Genomic DNA, 19,199 nt, shown 5'->3' with positions numbered 1-19,199 from the left:
TACAGTGACAGACCCGTCCCCACTAGTACTGTACCCCAGTGTGATACAGCGACAGACCCGTCCCCACCAGTACTGTACCCCAGTGTTATACAGAGACAGACCCGTCCCCACCAGTACTGTACCCCAGTGTTATACAGTGACAGACCCGTCCCCACCAGTACTGTACCTAGTGTCACATTAAAAGTTACGACAAAAATAATAGCTCAGGGTGTAGGTGGTAACATATAAATAAAAATTGGTTAGCTAACTGGAAACAGAGTCAGCATGACTGGGTTATTTTCAGGTTGTAAGCTGTAACTAGTGGAGTGCCAAAGGGCGCACTGCTGGGGCCTACAGTGCAGAAGAAGCCCTTTGGCTCATCGAGTCTGCACCGAAATATGAAAGACCCTGACCTGCCCACTTAATCCCACTTGCCAGCACTTGGCCATAGCTTTGAATGTTATGGCATGCCAAGTATTCATCTAGGTATTTTTTAAAGGATGTGAAGCATCTCGCCTCCACCACCCTCCCAAGCAGCACATTCCAGACCGTCACCACCCTCCGAGTAAAAAGGTTTTTCCTCAAATCACCCCTAAACCTCCCATCCCTCAGTTTTAACTTGTGTTTCCTCGTAACTGACCCTTCAACTAAGGGGAACCACTGCTCCCTATCCTCCCTGCCCATGCCCCTCATAATCTTGAGCACCTCAGTCAGGTCACCCTTCAGTCTTCTCTGCTCCAGAGAAAACAACCCAAGCCTTTACAACCTCTCTTCATAACTTAAATGTTCCATCCCAGGCAGCATTCTGGTGAATCTCTCTGCATCCCCTCCAGTGTAATCATGTCCTTCCCATAATGTGGCGACCAGAACTGCACTCAGTGCTCCAGCTGTGGCCTCACCAAAGTTCTATACAACTCCATCATGGCCTCTCTGCTTTTGTAATCTATGCCTCAACTGATAAAGGTGAGTGTGCCATATGCCTCTTTATTCACCCTATTAACTTGCCTTTTCACCTTCAGAGATCTGGGGACAAACACATCAAGGTCCCTTTGTTTTTCAGAACTTCCCAGTGTCAGATCTTCCACAGTATACTTCCTTGTCAAACTACTACTTCCAAAGTGTTTCACCTCACACGTATCAGGGTTAAATTCCACCTGCCATCTATCCATCCATTTGACCAGCTCATCTATATCTTCCTGAAACCCAAAACGTTCAACCTCACAGTTAACCACCTAGCCAATCTTTGTGTCATCAGCAAACTTACTGATCTTATCCCCCACATAGTCATCTATGTCATTTATATATATGATGAACAAAAGGAGGCCCAGCACAGATCACTGTGGTACGCTTCTGGACACTGGCCTCCAGTAACTAAAGCAGCCGGCTGTCACCACCCTCTGTCTCCCACCATTAAACCAGTTACAGTTTATATCAATGACTCAGATGAAGGCACTGAACGTATGGCAGCTAAGTTTGCCAAAGATAGGTAGAAAAGTAATCATCAAGAGAACACAAAGAATCTGCAGAGAGATTTCAATCGATCAAATGAGTAAGTTAAAATGTGACAGATGGAGGAAATAGGTGAAGTTGGGAAGGCGAGAGGGGCAGCGCGCTACCGGCAAGGCGAGAGGGGCAGCGCGCTACCGGCAAGGCGAGAGGGGCAGCGCGCTACCGGCAAGGCGAGAGGGGCAGCGCGCTACCGGCAAGGCGAGAGGGGCAGCGCGCTACCGGCAAGGCGAGAGGGGCAGCGCGCTACCGGCAAGGCGAGAGGGGCAGCGCGCTACCGGCAAGGCGAGAGGGGCAGCGCGCTACCGGCAAGGCGAGAGGGGCAGCGCGCTACCGGCAAGGCGAGAGGGGCAGCGCGCTACCGGCAAGGCGAGAGGGGCAGCGCGCTACCGGCAAGGCGAGAGGGGCAGCGCGCTACCGGCAAGGCGAGAGGGGCAGCGCGCTACCGGCAAGGCGAGAGGGGCAGCGCGCTACCGGCAAGGCGAGAGGGGCAGCGCGCTACCGGCAAGGCGAGAGGGGCAGCGCGCTACCGGCAAGGCGAGAGGGGCAGCGCGCTACCGGCAAGGCGAGAGGGGCAGCGCGCTACCGGCAAGGCGAGAGGGGCAGCGCGCTACGAGGGCAGCATGAAGACTCAATGGGCTGGTTCAGGAATGATGAAGTTACTTTATGAAGAAAGGTTGAGCACCTTGGGCTCCACCCATTGAAAGAATGAAAGGTGAGTTTTTTTTGGAAACATTGGGGACTGATCATGTTGGCTGGCTGAGAGGATATTCGCCCTCTGGGGAAGTGGACCTGGCTGGACTTTCTCTGTTACAAACAGTAACTGGCCGAGCATCATCTGAGGAAAGGATATATCCAGCTTAATTTCTATACAGGTCAAAATCCTGGAAGCCCCTCCCTAACAGCACTGTGGGAGTACCTACACCACTTGGACAGTAGCGGTTTAAGAAGGCAGCTCATCACCACCTCGTGAAGGGCAGTTAGGGATGGGCAATAAACGCTGGCCAGCCACTGACACACACATCCTGTAAGTTAATATTTTAAAAACTTATCAACCACCTCCTTCCAACAAACGCAAATAAATCATCAGTTTCTTTGTCATGTGTCATCTCCTTCCCCTCAGTGCCAGTTTAACCTCCTCCCATTCCCATTTCTCCCTCATACTTCTGCATGCTCTCACAGCAAGTTATAGTGTGAATGCCAGATACAAGGCCGGTTACAGCACTGCGTGACAGCTGAGGAATCATCACTCAGTACGCTGTTCAATGGAAGCAAAGCTAGGAAGTGGGGAATAACTGGAGCTTGGTGGGGAGGTGTAACTCAGGCCCCATTCTAAAGGCAGTTATTGCACCCTCTGATATCTTGACTTGACATTATTCTTGAAAATACAGCAACTTTTCCAGCAATTGTGGGAACGGAGAAGGGGAGCTGGCTGGGGAATCCAGGCTGGGGGCACTGGCAGGAAAACAACAGTGTGAGTTCAACAATTATGATGTGGATATGCCAGCGTTGGACTGGGGTAAACACAGTAAAAAGTCTGACAACACCAGGTTTAAATCCAACTGATTTATTTGATAGTAAACTCACTAGCTTTCGAGGTCTCCCTCTTCTTCAAGAAATAAATCGGTTGGACTTAAACCTGGGGTTGTCAGACTTTTTACTGTGTTTAACAATTATATCATAGGTTTACACAGGCAGTTCATTTTAAATATGAATACAAGAATTTATAAAAGCTAACATAAAAAGGTAAGAAACGTACAATAATAATTTTGTAGACAAGATTTTAAATGGCTCAGATTCTGAATAAAGCTCTGTTGACCTGCATGTACCACACTCCATGTCAAACTTTATTTTAACTAAAGAATCCACTCCAGTTCCTTGCCCTTCCTGCTGATATCTGACCGAGGTAGCTTGGTTACAGCTATATCTAACTCACTGTTGTACCATGGACTGCATTCCCCAATTCCCCCTCCATCCGTCTCTATCTATAGTGTGTGCCGATAGCAGCTACCTCGTGCTCAGGTTAAGGAGGTGAATGGGCCAGGCAAGAACCCATTGGGAGAATCTTCGTTCTTGCTTTCGAGGGAGAATGGTGGAATACGAACATCGAGGAGACTCCGGTTGGCTCTCTCAAAGCGATAGGAACCCCTGTGGAATGCAGAGACAAAGTCAGCCTCTGGAAATGGCTCCTGCCTACTTAGTCAAGCAGCAACAGCAAGCGGGGGCGGGGGGGCGGATTGGCTGGGTTTAACCCAAAGGAAAGGATTGTTTCTTCATTCCTTCAGCTAACATTGGCTTCCTAGACAGTGCAAGAAGTCTCACAACACCAGGTTAAAATCCAACCAGTCTATTTGATAGTAAACCCACAAGCTTTCGGAAACGTTGTTTCTTCGACAGGTGTATGGAAAGTTCTTGTGGATTTACTATCAAAAAACTGGTTGGACTTTAACCTGGTGTTTTGAGACTTCTTACTGCGTTTACCCCAGTCCAACGCCAGCATTTCCACATCATTTCTAGACAGTGTCAGGTAAATAAAAAAATCCCTCTCTAAACCAATCATTCTCCTCAAAACTTAATGTGATAAAACATCCCATGGCACTTCACAGGACTAATCTAAAACAAAATTAAAACCGACAAGACAGAATCTAACCATTGCCCCGTGGCATTCAATGGCATTGTCATCGCTGAATTCCTCACTATCAATATCCTGGTGGATACCATTAACCAGAAACTGAAATGGACAAGCTAGAAGCTAGATGGCTAGGAATTGTGACAAGAATAACTCACCTCGTATCTCCCTTAAGCCTGTCTACCATTACAGGTCGGAAGTGTGATGGATTACTCTGCACTTGCCTGGATAAGTGTAGCCAAAACCTCAAGAGGTTTGACACCATGTGGCACAGTGGTTAGCCCTGCTATCTCACAATGCCAGGGACCTGGGGTTGAGTCCTGGCTTGGATTGCTATCTGTGCGGAGTCTGCACCTTCTCCCCAAGTCTGCATGAGTTTCCTCCAGGTACTCCCACAGTCCAAAAGATGTGCTGTTCAGGTGCACCGGCCATACTAAATTCACTCTCAGTGTACACGAACAGATGCTGGAGTGAGACGACTAGGGGGTTTTCACAGTAACTTCATGTTACTGTGAAAATGTAAGCCTACTTGTGACACTAATAAATAGGTTTAAATTAAGAAATTCACCAGGATTTTAGCAGAGCTCCAATGGTTTGGCTCTCTGGGTGGATGGGTAAAACAAGCTTGTATTCCTGGCAGACAGAGAGTGAAGCAGTGAGCTGATTGTTGTTTATAGCATCTTTGGGGTAGATAGAGAGGAAGGCTTTCTGCTGGTGGCAAGTCTAGGATAAAAGAACATTACCTTAAAATCAGCGTCAGGCCATTCTGGCGAGATGCTAGGAAACAATTTTTCACATAAATTTGAAAGTCTACCCCAAAACGAACAGGGCACAGAATATAGGGCAGAGAAACAGGCCACACGGCTCAACCATTCCATGCTCCGGTCAAGCCTCCTCACACATGCCCTCATCTAAGTCCATCGTCAGAACCCTCTATTCCCTCCTCCTTCATTGGCTTGTCCAGTTTCCTCTTCAATGTACATGGATTGCTTCAACAGCTGTGTTCAGCAAGTTCCACATTCTCAACACTCTTTGGGTAAAGAAGCTTCTTCTGAATTCCCAATTGGATTTCTTGTTCGATGCTAACACAATGAATCATTTTTAAACCTGAGAAAGGTTTTTGCTAGTTAAGAATAATAAGGGATATGGCATTAACGCAGGTGAATTTAAGAAACAGATGGGCCATGCTAAATTGCCCCTTAGTGTCCCAGGATGTGTAGGTAGGGGGATTAGCAAGGTATTGTGTGGGGTTATGGGAATAGGGCATGAATGGGATTGTTGTTGGTGTAGACTTGATTGGCCAAATGGCCTGCTTGTGCACTGTAGGGATTCTATGTCCTAATTAAATTGCAGAGCAGATTCAAGGGCAAAGAACAGTCCACAATGGCAGGATGTGACTGAATGCTCCCTTATCTTTTCCACTCCTACCTGTAACCCTCCCAATTCTCTCCTCGATTTTAAACCACATCTCCGTTCAGCAGCAGATGAATTCTCAGCAATAGTCACCTGAAACTAATGAACAGCTGGGAAGAATTCCACAAAGCAGCACTGCACAAGCTAGGAGCAAGTGGCCAGAGGAAACTGGGCTGGAAGATAAGGGAAACCTAATTTGCACAATGAGGATTAAGAGATTGCAGAAGGAAGAATCATCTGATGACTAATATCTCATACACCTTGTACTCATAGATTGAATCAGAAAACCTCAAATAAAACAGTGAACAGATTTTAAGAGAAAGATTAAGTTAATTCAAACAATGAATGAAGAGATAAGCAAAGCTTCCAGGCTGATGCGAACATTCCCCATGTGAGTAGGGACCATTCATGTCCCACTGGGGAAGGAGATTGATTGTTAACTGATGGCTATGATGCCATATCAGTTCAGACAGTATGTTGCAATGTAAGGACGGCTTTACACAGGCACCCTTCCCACAAACATTCACTCGCCCCTTCACCAACAGCAGCAGCATGTACCACCTGCACAAGGCACTGCAGAAACTCGCCAAGACGTTAGCTTCTAACTCCACCACTATCTAAAAGAACAAGTGCAGCAAGTATCTGGAAACACCATGGTGGAAACACCATGCAATCTCCCCTCCAAATCACTCGCCATCCTGACTGGGAAATTTATCACCGTTCCTTCACTGTCACAGGGTCAAAATCCCAGAAGTCCTTCCCTACCAGCACTGTGGGTATACCTACACCACACGAACTGCAGCAGTTCAGAAAGACAGCTCACCACCCCTTCTCAAGACGAACTAGGGATGGACAATAAACGCTGGCCTAGTACTTGTTTATAGCGAGGAAAGTAGCTCCTTTGTTTTTCTGTTGAAGGTTCTGCTTCCAGCGTAGAAAGAGCTGGTTTTAACCTTCAAGCATGAAGCGAGGTTTCTACCGATCCAGTACAAAGTACAGCTTAAAGCTAACGTCAGAACCTGCAATCAAAATACACTGGAAAGATGTCTGCTGATACTTTTGTTGGGTTTGGAAAACAGCAAAAAGGACTTACATTAATGCCGGAACTTTACATATTAAACATCATTCGGTTCAATAGCAGCAAACCTGCCTTTGAAAGTCACTCCAGAAAGTAACACCACGTTAAAGTCCAACAGGTTTACTTGGTAGCACGAGCTTTCGGAACGCTGCTCTGAAAGCTTGCACTATCAAATAAATCTGTCGGGTTTAACCTGGTGTTGAGAGACTACTTACTGTGCCCACCCCAGTCCAACGCCGGCAACTCCACATCATCATTCCAGATATCAGTACTGCATTGTGCCTCTATTCTGCTTTTGGCTTAGGAACAGACAACTTGTGCCCTCAAGCCCAGAAGTGAATTCTGCTCAAAAGACATTACAAAAACAACAACACAGTGTGGGTGTGCAGACCAGCTGGGACGCTTTTCTCTTAACAAAGACTGAGGAGTGACCTCAAAGTTGTTAAAATTTTGAAAGGTTTCAATTGAGCAGATAGAGAGAATCAATATAAGATAATCACCATAGAATCCAAGTGGCAATTCAGGTGGCACAGTGGTTAGCACTGCTGCCTCACAGCACCAGGGACCTGGGTTCCATTCCCGGCTTGGGTCGCTGTCTGCACGAATTTCTTCCGCATGCTCCGGTTTCCTCCCACACTCTAAAGATGTGCAGGTTAGGTGGATTGGCCATGCTAGATTACCTCTTAGTGTCAAGGGGGCTAGCTAGGCTAAATACATGCAGTAATGTGGATAGGGCTTGGGTGGGATTGCAGACTCAATGGGCCAAATAGCCTCCTTCTACACTCTAGAATTCTATGATTTTATATGAAATTTGCCCGAGAGTGATGAGAATGTGGGACTTGCTCCTACAGAAAGTGACTGAAGTGAACAATATCGAGATGCATTTAAAGGGAAGCGAAACAAATGCATGAGGGAAGTGGGACAGAGAGGCACAATGGGAGATTTAGATGAGGAGCTATAGTAGGAAGTTTGACTGGAACATTAACTCTGGTATTGGAATGGTTGGACTGATCAGCCTGTTTCTGTGCCCTGTGCAATATGTAACACCTTGGTAGCTAGCATGCAGTATATTGAGAGTTTGTGAGACAACAGAACAACGAACATACTCGCTGCCTGCGTGCTGAACTTTGGGAGGTCAAGGAAGCAGTGACAGGTCATGGGTCCAGACAGAGAGCATTAAACCAAAGCAATGCTGTTAACTGTGTGAGATAGTGATTTCACCTTGAGGAGCAGGTTGTAACGCAAGTCAAAAAGATTCCATTTCTGAAATGATTTTGAAGACTATTATCTATGTTTTAGTGATTTCTATAACAACATGCTCATCACTTATAACTCCATCCTAGATTAATCCACAAATAACCTGAAATAGCAGCGAGATGGGCTGGACTAGAAAAGAAGCACCATTAACAGTGTCAGCAATATCAGCTGCTGAAGTGAACCTACAAGCAGGAAATAAAGGAATGACATGGTCACCTTGAAAAATAAAATAAGGGAAAAGGCCTCATCCCTCAGCTTAATCATCACATTCATTCTCTACCCATTTGGGAATTACATCACTGAATGAAATGTCATCTTCTGCCCTCCTACGTAAATCTACTCCTACGTATGAGCTCAGCAATGATGGTTCACTGATCAAAGCAAATGACTGGAGGCAGCTTTAGGGAATCGTTCGAGATGATGCCACAATCCGTGACTACTCCAGACAGCCTTTAAATACCTCCAAGCACCTTGCTGAACAATTAACAGGATGTTCAACACCGTCTGACCTGCATGTTAATTTTGTAAATTGAATTTCTGTTGGGACTGTAATGCTGTTTTGTATACTGTGGTTCACGTAGCTCAGTGTCTGTGGCTATTTAAACTAGCAGCAACATCACAAAGCCACATGCTGGGGTCTATAACCAAACAACAAGTTGCATCTGTACAGTGCCTTTACATATTACCCAGACACTTTACTGGAACATCATTAAAAGCATAAAGGAGATTTGGGCAGTGGGTGGGGAGGAGGGCAGGGCTGGGAGGTGTGGTTGATGGAAGGAGGGGGAGGAGGAAAAGAGAGGGGGCAAAAGCAGAGGGAATGAGCAGAGAGTGATTTAGGGAGGGCCTTGGCAGCTGGTTTGTTAATTATGAAGGAATTTTAAAATTGGGGATGTTCAGAAATGAGGAAAACACATGGATTACACGTTATATATGTCGGGGGGGGTGTGTGTGTGTGTGTGTGTGTGCAAGTGGAATGTTGGGTAGTCACAATAATTTTTGAAAGAGGCCAGGTGAATCTAAAAGGTGGGCAGCATACAGGGGAGAGAGCTGGAAGAAAATTGCAATAGCTGATAGCATTCTTTTCTATTTCAGTATAGCCAGAGTTGACCTCTCCTCCTGCTCATGAACCATTCCCTCTGGGTGTTCCCCAAAGACCCACTGTTGCCCCTTCAGCCTCAGCCTCAGAAAGCACAATATTAGTTTCACAAAGTACACTGACGACACCAAGCTCTCTCAAACACCACTTCTCAGTTCCTCTTGTGAATTTTGATTTGATTTACTGTTGTCACATGCATTAGTATGCAATGAAAAGTATTGTTTCTTGCATGCTATACAACGCATACCATACATAGAGAAGAAAAGGGAGTGTGCTGAATGTAGTATTACAGTCATAGCTTCCACAGTCTGAAAGACATGCTGGTTAGGTGCATTGGCCATGCTAAATTCTTCCTCAGCGTACCCTAACAGATGCCGGAGTGTGGCGATTAGGGGAATTTCACACTAACTTCATTGCAGTGTTAATGTAAGCCTACTTGTGACACTAATAAGTAAACTTTAAACTCAGCTAAGGTGTAGAGAAAGGTGAACTTAACACAAGGTAAGTCCATTCAAGAGTCTGATGGCAGCAGGGAAGAAGCTGTTCGAGTCAGCTGGTACACATCCTCAGACTTTTGTATCTTTTCCCGATGGAAGAGAGAACGTGCAGGGTGTGTGGGGTCCTTAATTATGCTGACTGCTTTTCCAAGGCAGGAGGAAATGTAGATAGAGTCAATGGATGGGAGGCTGCTTTGCGTGATGAATTGGACTTCGTTCACAATCCTTTGTAGTTTTTTGCTGTCTTGGACAAAGCAGGAGTCATATCAAGTTGTGATACAACTAGAACAACTGCTTTCTATGGTGCATCTGTAAAAGTTGGAGAGAGTCGTAGCTGACATGCCAAATTTCCTTAGTCTTCAGAAAAAGTAGAGACGTTGGTTGGCTTTTGTAACTATAATGTCAGCATGGGGGGACCAGGACAGATTGTTGGTGATCTGGACATCTATAAACTTGAAGCTCTCAACCATTTCTATTTTGTCTCCATTGATGTGGACAGGCACTATGCTTCCTGAAGACGATGACAATCCCCTTCGTTTTGTTGACATTGACGGAGAGATTTTTGTTGTCGCACCAGACCACTTATCCAACATCCAGTACTAGGTAAACAAAGACTTCTTCCAACTAAATTTTGGGAAGACTGAAACCATCCTTTTCGATTGCCGCTCCAAACTCTGTTCCCCAGTTACCAACGTAGAATAGAATCATAGAATCCCTACAGAAGGATGCCATTTGGAGCAATGAGCTTGCACTGACAACAAAACTGCCCAGGCCCTATGCCCGTAATGCTATGTATTTACCCACCTAATCCCCTGACACTAAGGGGGCAAATTAATACAGTTAATCAACCTAAGCAGCACATCCTCTCCTAAACCAGTCTGTTAACAACCTTGATGTCATATCTGACTCCAGGGTGAGCTTACGATCACACATTTGCCAAGACCATCTATTTCCACCTCCTTAACATTTCCCACCATTGCACATTTCAGCTCATCTGCTGACAAAGTCCTCAATGGTGTCTTTGTTATCTTTAGACTTGATTATTTCAATGCACTCCAAACTGGGCAAACTCTTTAACACAGCTTTGGATTATATCTCCTTCAATGGATTTTGTCATGTTTGTCAACACTCCTGTGAAGCATCTTGAGATGTTTTATTATGTTAAAGATGACGGAAACCTAAGTTGTTGTTGTAACAGAGTTGTTTAACAATGCTTCAGGCTTCATAAACCAGAACGGCAAAGGGAACCCTGGATAGAAATTGCTGCAGCTGTGAACTGATTCCATTGGCTTACTGAAGATTCTGGACATAATTTGAGGTCAATCAATGCAATCACTTACTGTCTCCTAATAGCCTGAGAAACATAAGAAATAGGAGCAGGAGTAGGCCATCTAGCCCTTCGAGCCTGCCCCGCCATTCAATAAGATCATGGCTGATCTGTCGCGGCTCAGTTCCACATTCCCGCCCTCTCCCCATAACCCTTAATCCCCTCTCTTATCAAAAACCCATCAACCCGCGTCTTAAAAATATTTAGCAAGGTAGCCTCCACCACTTCAAAGGGCAGAGAATTCCAGAGATTCACCACCCTTTGAGTGAAGAAGTTCCTCCTCAACTCCGTTCTAAACCACCCCCCCCTTTATCTTGACGCTGTGCCCCCTAGTCCTACTATCCTTTCTGAGCGGGAAGAGTCTCTCCACCTCTATCCTATCCATCCCATTCATCATCTTATACGTCTCAATGAGATCTCCCCTCATTCTTCTAAACTCTAACGAGTACAAACCTAGTTTATCCAGCCTCTCCTCATAGCTCAACCCCCTCAACTCCGGCATCAGCCTAGTAAACCTCCTCTGCACTCCCTCCAAGGCCAAAACATCCTTGCGTAAGTACGGCGCCCAAAACTGCACACAGTACTCCAGCTGCGGCCTCACCAATGCCCTATACAGCCGCAATTTCTTAGAATTCCTCCTCCCTTTTGCTAAAGCTACAAGTCTGCGAGTGTGAATTCAGTAATGGAAAGGGCCTCACTCAGGTGTTGCCCATCCCTAATTACCCTTGAACTGTGTGCCTTGCTCGGCCATTTCAGAGGGCAGTTGAGAGTCAACCACATTGCTGTGGCTCTGGAGTCACATGTAGGCCAGACCAGGTAAGGACAGCATATTTCCTTCCCTAAAGGAAATTAATAAGCCAATTAGGTTTTTATGGCATCTCTACAGCACTCTCTCCCCTAATAGTGTTTATAGAGAAACACTCTCCTCGTTTCAGATGGTTTGCACAATGTGACAGATATGGAGAACTGTGAAGTGACGAGTCCAGAGCAGATTTTTACACAACAGTTAACAGGTTACTCACCACATGTGACCACTGGGAGCTTGCAGCGAGACGTGGCTACTGTACTGAAATGCTGGCTGCTCCTTTGATAAAACTGGCTCCTGAACAGAGAGACAAAAAAAAAGTTTTTAATCAGAATAGGCACTGAACTCCACATTGGCATCGTGTTACCAGGGTAAACCAAGAAAAATCTTGGCAGAGGCCATTCTGTCTGTGCCCATTCTGGATCTCCTACTGAAGTTATCTACTCTTTCTCACCCCATTTCCTGGAATAACAATGAATACAAAGAGACGCTCTTTCCTCCATCAGCATTGTTATGTCGGTTGCAGTAAAAGTCCAGAGCATCTTGCACTTTGAACGCTTTGCTGAACTCAGCTCCATGTATTCCACGACTTTTAACCCAAGGTGTGAAAATATTCCTGCGTTTTTGCTGATGTTCTGTAGCCTCTGCCCTTTTGTGACAATTGGCCAAAATAAACTGATTTTAGATTCTCTCTATGGGCTACAATTAGCAGCATTTCCCCTGGTTTCAGTGACTATGACTCATCTTTCATTCCCTCACCCTGCAGTATAAATATCTTCCACTTGCTATGCCTTTAGCTTTGACAAAGGGTCATCTGGATTTGAAACGTCAGCTCTTTTCCCTCCTTACAGATGCTGCCAGACCTGCTGAGATTTTCTAACTTGTTCAAATAATTTTTCTGTTTACCTTCTGAAGCCAGTTGCCAATTTTGAACCTCATTCACTCCCTCTCTGCTCCTTTGTGCGTAATCCTGGTTTTCCCTGTCTCATGTCATCACAAACCCTTGTATCACTCCACTCTACCTACACTGTGCCTTCTCCACACCTGCTGCACTGACACTCCAACATGTCTTGCAATTCAGAAATTTAATCTCATTATTACAGTAAACAAACTTAGTTAAGTTTAAAGTGACCACTTAACATTTCAGTAGCTAATGACCAGAGGAAAACAATATAATCCCTACAGGCCATTCTGCCCATTCAGTGCACTGACCACAATCCCACCCAGGCCCTATCCCCATAACCCCATGCATTTACTCTAGCTAGTCCCCCTGACACTAAGGGACAATTTAGCATGGCCAATCCACCTAACCTGCACAATCGTTAGAATGTGGGAAGAAACTGGAGCCCATGGACAAAATCCACGCAGACACGGAGAACATGCAAACTCCGCAAAGACAGTCATCCAAGCCAGGAATCGAACCCGGATCCCTGGTGCCATGAGGCAGCAGTGCTAACCACTGTGCCACCATGTTAAAATCCCGAACAGCACTGTGAATGAACCTATGGATTGCAGAGATACAAAAAGTGTTTCACTATTACCTTATCAAGGGCAAGTAGGGATTGGCAACAAATTCTGGTCTTGCCAGTGATCTCACATCCCAAGAATAAATGTTAAAAATTCCCAGTTTCTAATCTAACCTTTCTCATCCTCCTATCTCAGACTCCTTCGTTATGCATTACGTAAATATTTGTACAAGTTCCTTAAAATATACCCTGACATTTGTACTGTCAATTGGTACGCAACACCTCCACAATATGAGATACTGAGGCAAAGTGTTTCATTATTCACCCCCAACACTCCTTGTAGTAGTGGGTTCCACATTCTCAACATATGGCCCTCTGTATTGTATTCCTCATAAGTGGAAATATTATCCTTACATCTATTCTCTGAAACCCCTTCATAAAGAACTCAGGTCTCCCCTCAATCATCTCTTTTCTAAAAGTATTTAGAAGTTTTTAAACTGCTGTCCCAGTAAATTGGGATGGAGTAGAAAGATACATTGCTCCTCAGAATGTGTGCTTGATAAGGAGGAAAGGGGTTGGTAGAAACAGCTGGTTAGAGGAGCATGTGTGGTGCCTGTCATTGTCTGACTGCTGATAGTGGAGCTGCACGTTTTAAGTGTGATAATCTAGATGCAGCCACAGGACAGAAGGTGACTCCACACCCACTGTCCAGTGATAGCCTCTGCAAGACTTGCTCATTAACATTTTAATCCTCTTTTCTACTGACATAGATTATGATGTCATTCAATTAGATTCTCACTGTTTGCAACAACAGGGGGTAAACTACACGCAGCAGGATAGTTTATTGCCCAGTGCCCAATTTCAAACACTTACCTGTGAGGCACATTTACATCACAGTCCAGCGAATTACATTGCCCAAACTTCTGAAGCATTCCTGTGCTTAATATTCCCAAATTTTACAAGCTCTGACAAAGAGTCATCCTCTGTTCTCTCTCACAAGTGTTGTTAAACCTGCTGAGATTTTCCAGCATTTTCTATTTCAGATTTCAGCATCTGCAGTAATTTGCTTTCATATTATTACAAACCTGGAGCCATTCCATACAGGACACTAAAAGAGTGTGGTGGGAATATAGACTGAGTATGAAACAACATTGCACTGATACTCACTCTGCCTACAACTCCTCTCCCCCGCACAGTCTCCAGCGTTCCAGACAGGCTAAAGATTCTCCAGTGCCTTTCCCGAAGCTGAACAACTTCTGTCCCGAGGTTTTCCAACCGGATACAGTACCTCCACTAAGGAGAAAGTCAGGAAAACAGGCCACAGTCAGACTCTCAGACTGAATCATTGAGTCAGACATCTTTACAAGAGGGGAACATGCCTTAGTGTGACTAACTGTACCTGCTGCTCTTGTTTCTCTGTAAATACATGTCTGCGCTGTTATATGCTCTGTCTGAGGTCAGTACTCTCCATTCACCTGACAAAGAGGCAAACCTCGAAAGCTTGTGAGTTTACTATCAAATAAATCGGTTGGACTTCAACCTGGTGTTGTCAGACTTCTTACTTTCAATACATGTTGTACCCATCAGGTTCTGCATGCAGAAAGCTGCCAGGGTTTGACCTAGAGCTGGAGTACATAGGAACATAGAACCACTGGATTTAGGGACAGGACTGTGTCATTTGACCTGTCGAGCCTGTTCTGCCATTCAGTAAGATCATGGCTGTTCTGATTTCAATGTCCTGTCTGCACTCTCCCACCATAATCCATCAAATATTCATCAAACATAACATTGATTAAATTCATTGAGCCGTCTCCCTTTCTGAGAAACAGCGTGTCACAGACTAATGGACCCTCAGAGAGAAAACAATTCTTATCTCTATCATATAAGGGAGACTGCCCTAGTTCTGGTCTCCCCCATAAGAGGAACCATCCTCCCCACATCCAGCCTATCAAATACCCTCAAGATTTTACACGTTCCAATAAGATCGCCTCTCATTGCTCTAAACTCCAATGGATACAAGCCCAGTCTCTTCAACCTTTCCTCACAAAGTAGAATTTGATGATCAGCCATGATCAAAATGAACAGTGCAGCAGGCTTGAAGGGCTGAATGGCCTACTCTTGCTTCTAGTTTTTGTGTTCCTATAGTCTATAACCTCTTCTTTCTGCATATGTAGGGAGAGATTTCAGAATTAGAAAGTGAGCTGTGTTTCTCCACTTTTATCATTGCTCCCTCTAGGGGAGAGTACAGCAAGATTGTTTGTGTACTTCAGTCCTCAATGTTCTACTGCAAACATGTAACTGGACCCAATTCCACACAGGAGCCCTCAATAGCCTCTCTGGGGCTCATTTCCCTCCTCACCCATTAACCATTACCACGGCCATGAGGTGAAATTCAGGGTGCTTTCACGTTGCAAGGGGATAACCTCACCTGCATCAGCCTCCCCTCCCCACCATAACTCTACCCCTCCCCACTCCCAGAAACAAACCCCTCCCTCCAATCACAACCTTTGCCCTCCCTAACAATCACCAGGTTGGGTAAAAAACTGAGAAAAGCCTATGTGCATATATACAGCATCATCCCTGCAGTGTTCTGGCTTCAATCTCCAGTTTAGCTGAGCCGGAATATGTAGTGAAATACCCCATGAGCATTAACACATGTATCATGATTAGAGTGAGCAGGTACTTACCCAGTACACATGGGAATTCTGTGCCTCCTGTAATTTAATTGGATAAAATTTTAATTGAGAAGTTTTTGAAAAGAGTTTGCAACATTTACACAAGATTCTCAGCAGCTATGCTGCAGACTGCACCTTCTTTACACTGAAACATTCACATATTAAACCCAGTTACTGAGCTGGTAAAGGTCCTTTGCCAAATTACTTATGAAGCAGTGGAAGTATCCAAAGGCTAGACAAATAGCCACAGGCATTTCCACCTCAGGGAACAAATAACTCTTCATGCGTGCAATGACAATCAACTTCTACCTTTCCAACATCTCCCTCAACCACGTCACACAGTTTGTCTAATATTAGCACCTTTAATAGTGGAAAGAGAACAAAAGTGCTTCACTGGAACATTATTAAACTAAACATAAAACACGACAGATGCCCCATGTGCCTCTGGGTGCTCCAGTTTCCTCCCAAAGATGCAGGTTAGGTGGATTGGCCACGGTAAATTGCCCCTAAGTATCCAGGCATGCGTAAGTTGGGTGGATTGGCCATGGCAGATACGTGGGGTTAGGGGGATGAGGCAGGGGATAGGGCCTGGGTGGGATGCTCTTTCAGTGTAGATTCTTAGGGTCCAGACACCTCAATGCATGGCCATCGATGGTGGAGACAATTAAAAATTGGGGATGTACAAGAGGCCAGAATTGGAGGAGCGCAGAGATCTCAAAAGGTTGTAGAGATGGAAGAAATTGCAGATACGGAAGGGCAAGGCCACGGAGGGATTTGAAAACAAGGTTAAGAATTTTAAAGTTGACGCACGATTGTTGAGCAATGTGTCAACGCAGTCAGTGAGCAAAAGCGACGGGCAAATGGGAAGGGGTCTCGCTGAGTTAGGATGTGGACAGCAATGTTTTGGACAAGTTCAGCTTTTTGGGGGATAGGAAGCCAGCCAGAGGTACGTTGGGAAAAGTTTTGACTCAACTTTCAGTCACCTTCTCATGGCTCAGTTTGTATTTCACCATCTATCGCCTCAAGTGAAGTTTCACAGGGACATTTTTCACATTACAAATGCAAATTGCCGCTTTTTAAGTTTAAGTTTATTTATTAGTGTCACAAGTAGGCTTACATTTTCACTGCAATTAAGTTCTTGTGAAAATCCCCTAATTGCCACACTCCAGCACCTGTTCAGGTACACTCGTGATGTGGGTATGCCGGCGTTGGACTGGCGTAAACACAGTAAAAAGTCTGACAACACCAGGTTTTAGTCCAACCTATTTATTTGATACTATACTCGCAAGCTTTCGGGTTAGCCTCTTCGTCAGGTGAATGGAGAGTTCTGGCCTCAGACAGAGCATATAAAGCACAGACAGTTTAGAGATTACTGATTAGAATGCGAATCCTTACACCTAACCTGCTGTTCAAGACCTGAAGTGGCTGATAATGTGTGTGGAAGGAGCACTGATCACAGTTTAAAGAGATGTGTATTGTCTCCAGACAGTACAGTAAGTGAGGTTTTGCAAACCCAGGCAAGTCACGGGGGTTACAGATAGTGCGACATGAACCCAAGATCCCTGTTGAGACCGTCCTCATGTGTGCGGAACTTGGCTATCAGTCTCTGTTCAGCGACTCTGCGCTGTCGTGTGTCGTGAAGGCCGCCTTGGAGAATGCTTACCCGAAGGTCAGAGGCTGAATGCCCGTGACCACTGAAGTGTTCGCCAACAGGAAGGGAACAGTCTTGCCTGGTGACTGTCGAGCGATGTTCATTCATCCGTTGTCGTAGCGTCTGCATGGTCTCCCCAATGTACCATGCTTCGGGACATCCTTTCTTGCAACGTATCAGGTAGACAATGTTGGCCGAGTTGCAAGAGTATTTACCATGTACCTGGTGGACGGTATTCTCACGTGTGATGATGGTATCCATGTTGATGATCCGGCATGTCTTGCAGAGGTTGCTGTGGCAAGGTTGTGTGGTATTGTGGTCACTGTTCTCCTGAAGGCTGGGTAGTTTGCTGCGAACAATGGTCTGTTTGAGGTTGTGTGGCTGTCTGAAAGCAAGAAGTGGGGGTGTGGGGATAGCCCTGGCGAGATGTTCGTCTTCATCAATGATATGTTGAAGACTCCGGAGAAGATGTCGTAGCTTCTCCGCTCCGGGGAAGTACTGGACGACGAAGGGTACTCTGTCCACTGTGTCCTGTGTTTGTCTTCTGAGGAGATCGGTGCGGTTTTTCGCTGTGGCGCATCGGAACTGTCGATCTATGAGTCGAGCACCATATCCTGTTCTTATGAGGGCATCTTTCAGGGTCTGGAGGTGTCTGTCACGATCCTCCTCATCTGAGCAAATCCTGTGTATACTACTATCGACACCACAAACTGCCGGATCCAAGTGGAGAGGATCTCCAAGAAGATTGCACATATCGACACAGACATCAAGTTTTTACAGAGATGCAAGAAAGCAGACAAGATACCAAAAGGACTACAGATCACGAACCCACTCAAGACAACCTATAACACAGACTACGCTGAGAGACTTTGCCGTCGCACCTCTCTCACACTTCTCAACCACCTCATACACCAGCTTTACAGCAAACGCCGCACCCTGGAAACTAAAATGGAATACATTCTCTCAACTTGTGCTCAGGATGCAGACCAACTGCGAAACTCTGCCAAGCAGATGAGACAAAGAAACTACACCACCTACATGCACACCAAGAATAGGAAACTTGAGAAACTCGGCATCGCCGCCAGCAACAACCAAGCCTCCCCCGGCACCACAGTAGAAAACAGCACTACCGCAGGGAGGTCTATTGTCAACTTGTCGGACTACACACTTCAACCAGATGAAATCGAAGTTCTCAGCCGAGGGCTCAATTTCTGCCCCACCGCCAAAATGGACCCCATCAGTCTCGCAGCGGACACAGAGGAATTCATCAGACGAATGAGGCTGCGGGAGTTTTTCCACAAACCCCAAGAGGCCAGCAACGAACACAATGAGACAGTCGATGAACCAGAACAGCCGACAGAGAGATCCGCAGTGCAACAGCCTAAGAGGAAGGAATCCAATTGGACTCCTCCGGAAGGCCGCTGCCCTCGACTAGACTTGTATGCCCAAACCATCAGGAGGTGCGTTAACACCAGATTCATCAGCCGCACTCACAAGACAGCCCCGAACATCACCCAAGCACAACGCAACGCCATCCACGCTCTCAAGACAAACCGCAACATTGTCATCAAACCAGCAGACAAAGGAGGGGCCATCGTCATACTGAACAGAACGGATTACTGTAAAGAAGTGTACCGACAACTAAACAATGAGGAACACTACAGACAATTACCCACAGATCCGACCAAAGAACACACTCGTCAACTCAACAATCTGATCAAGACCTTTGATCCGGACCTTCAGAGCACCCTCCGTGCTCTCATTCCACGTACTCCCCGCATTGGAGATCTCTACTGCCTCCCAAAGATACACAAGGC

General features: G+C 45.7%; 1 protein-coding gene across 2 annotated transcripts in view; it reads right to left on the bottom strand.

Annotated features, from left to right (window-relative positions):
• The window catches only part of poldip2 (polymerase (DNA-directed), delta interacting protein 2), a 60,435-nt gene that overhangs the window by 6,213 nt on the left and 35,023 nt on the right, over positions 1-19,199 (bottom strand). Inside the window, exons 8-11 of one of the 2 annotated variants that reach the window (XM_080211093.1) lie at positions 15,744-15,770; positions 14,224-14,349; positions 11,808-11,887; positions 3,497-3,633 (exon numbers count right to left, since the gene is read on the bottom strand). In XM_080211093.1, the coding sequence (XP_080067219.1) occupies positions 3,504-3,633; positions 11,808-11,887; positions 14,224-14,349; positions 15,744-15,770 (363 nt within the window). In that variant the 3' untranslated portion in view covers positions 3,497-3,503. The remainder of the gene's footprint in view (positions 1-3,496; positions 3,634-11,807; positions 11,888-14,223; positions 14,350-15,743; positions 15,771-19,199) is intronic. The other variant, XM_080211094.1, reaches the window with a different exon arrangement.

This window comes from Carcharhinus amblyrhynchos, chromosome 23 (genome assembly GCF_965287045.1).
Source record: "Carcharhinus amblyrhynchos chromosome 23, sCarAmb.v2.hapA, whole genome shotgun sequence".
NCBI classification, from domain to species: domain Eukaryota; kingdom Metazoa; phylum Chordata; class Chondrichthyes; order Carcharhiniformes; family Carcharhinidae; genus Carcharhinus; species Carcharhinus amblyrhynchos.
This window is presented reverse-complemented; position numbering and strand designations above follow the sequence as displayed.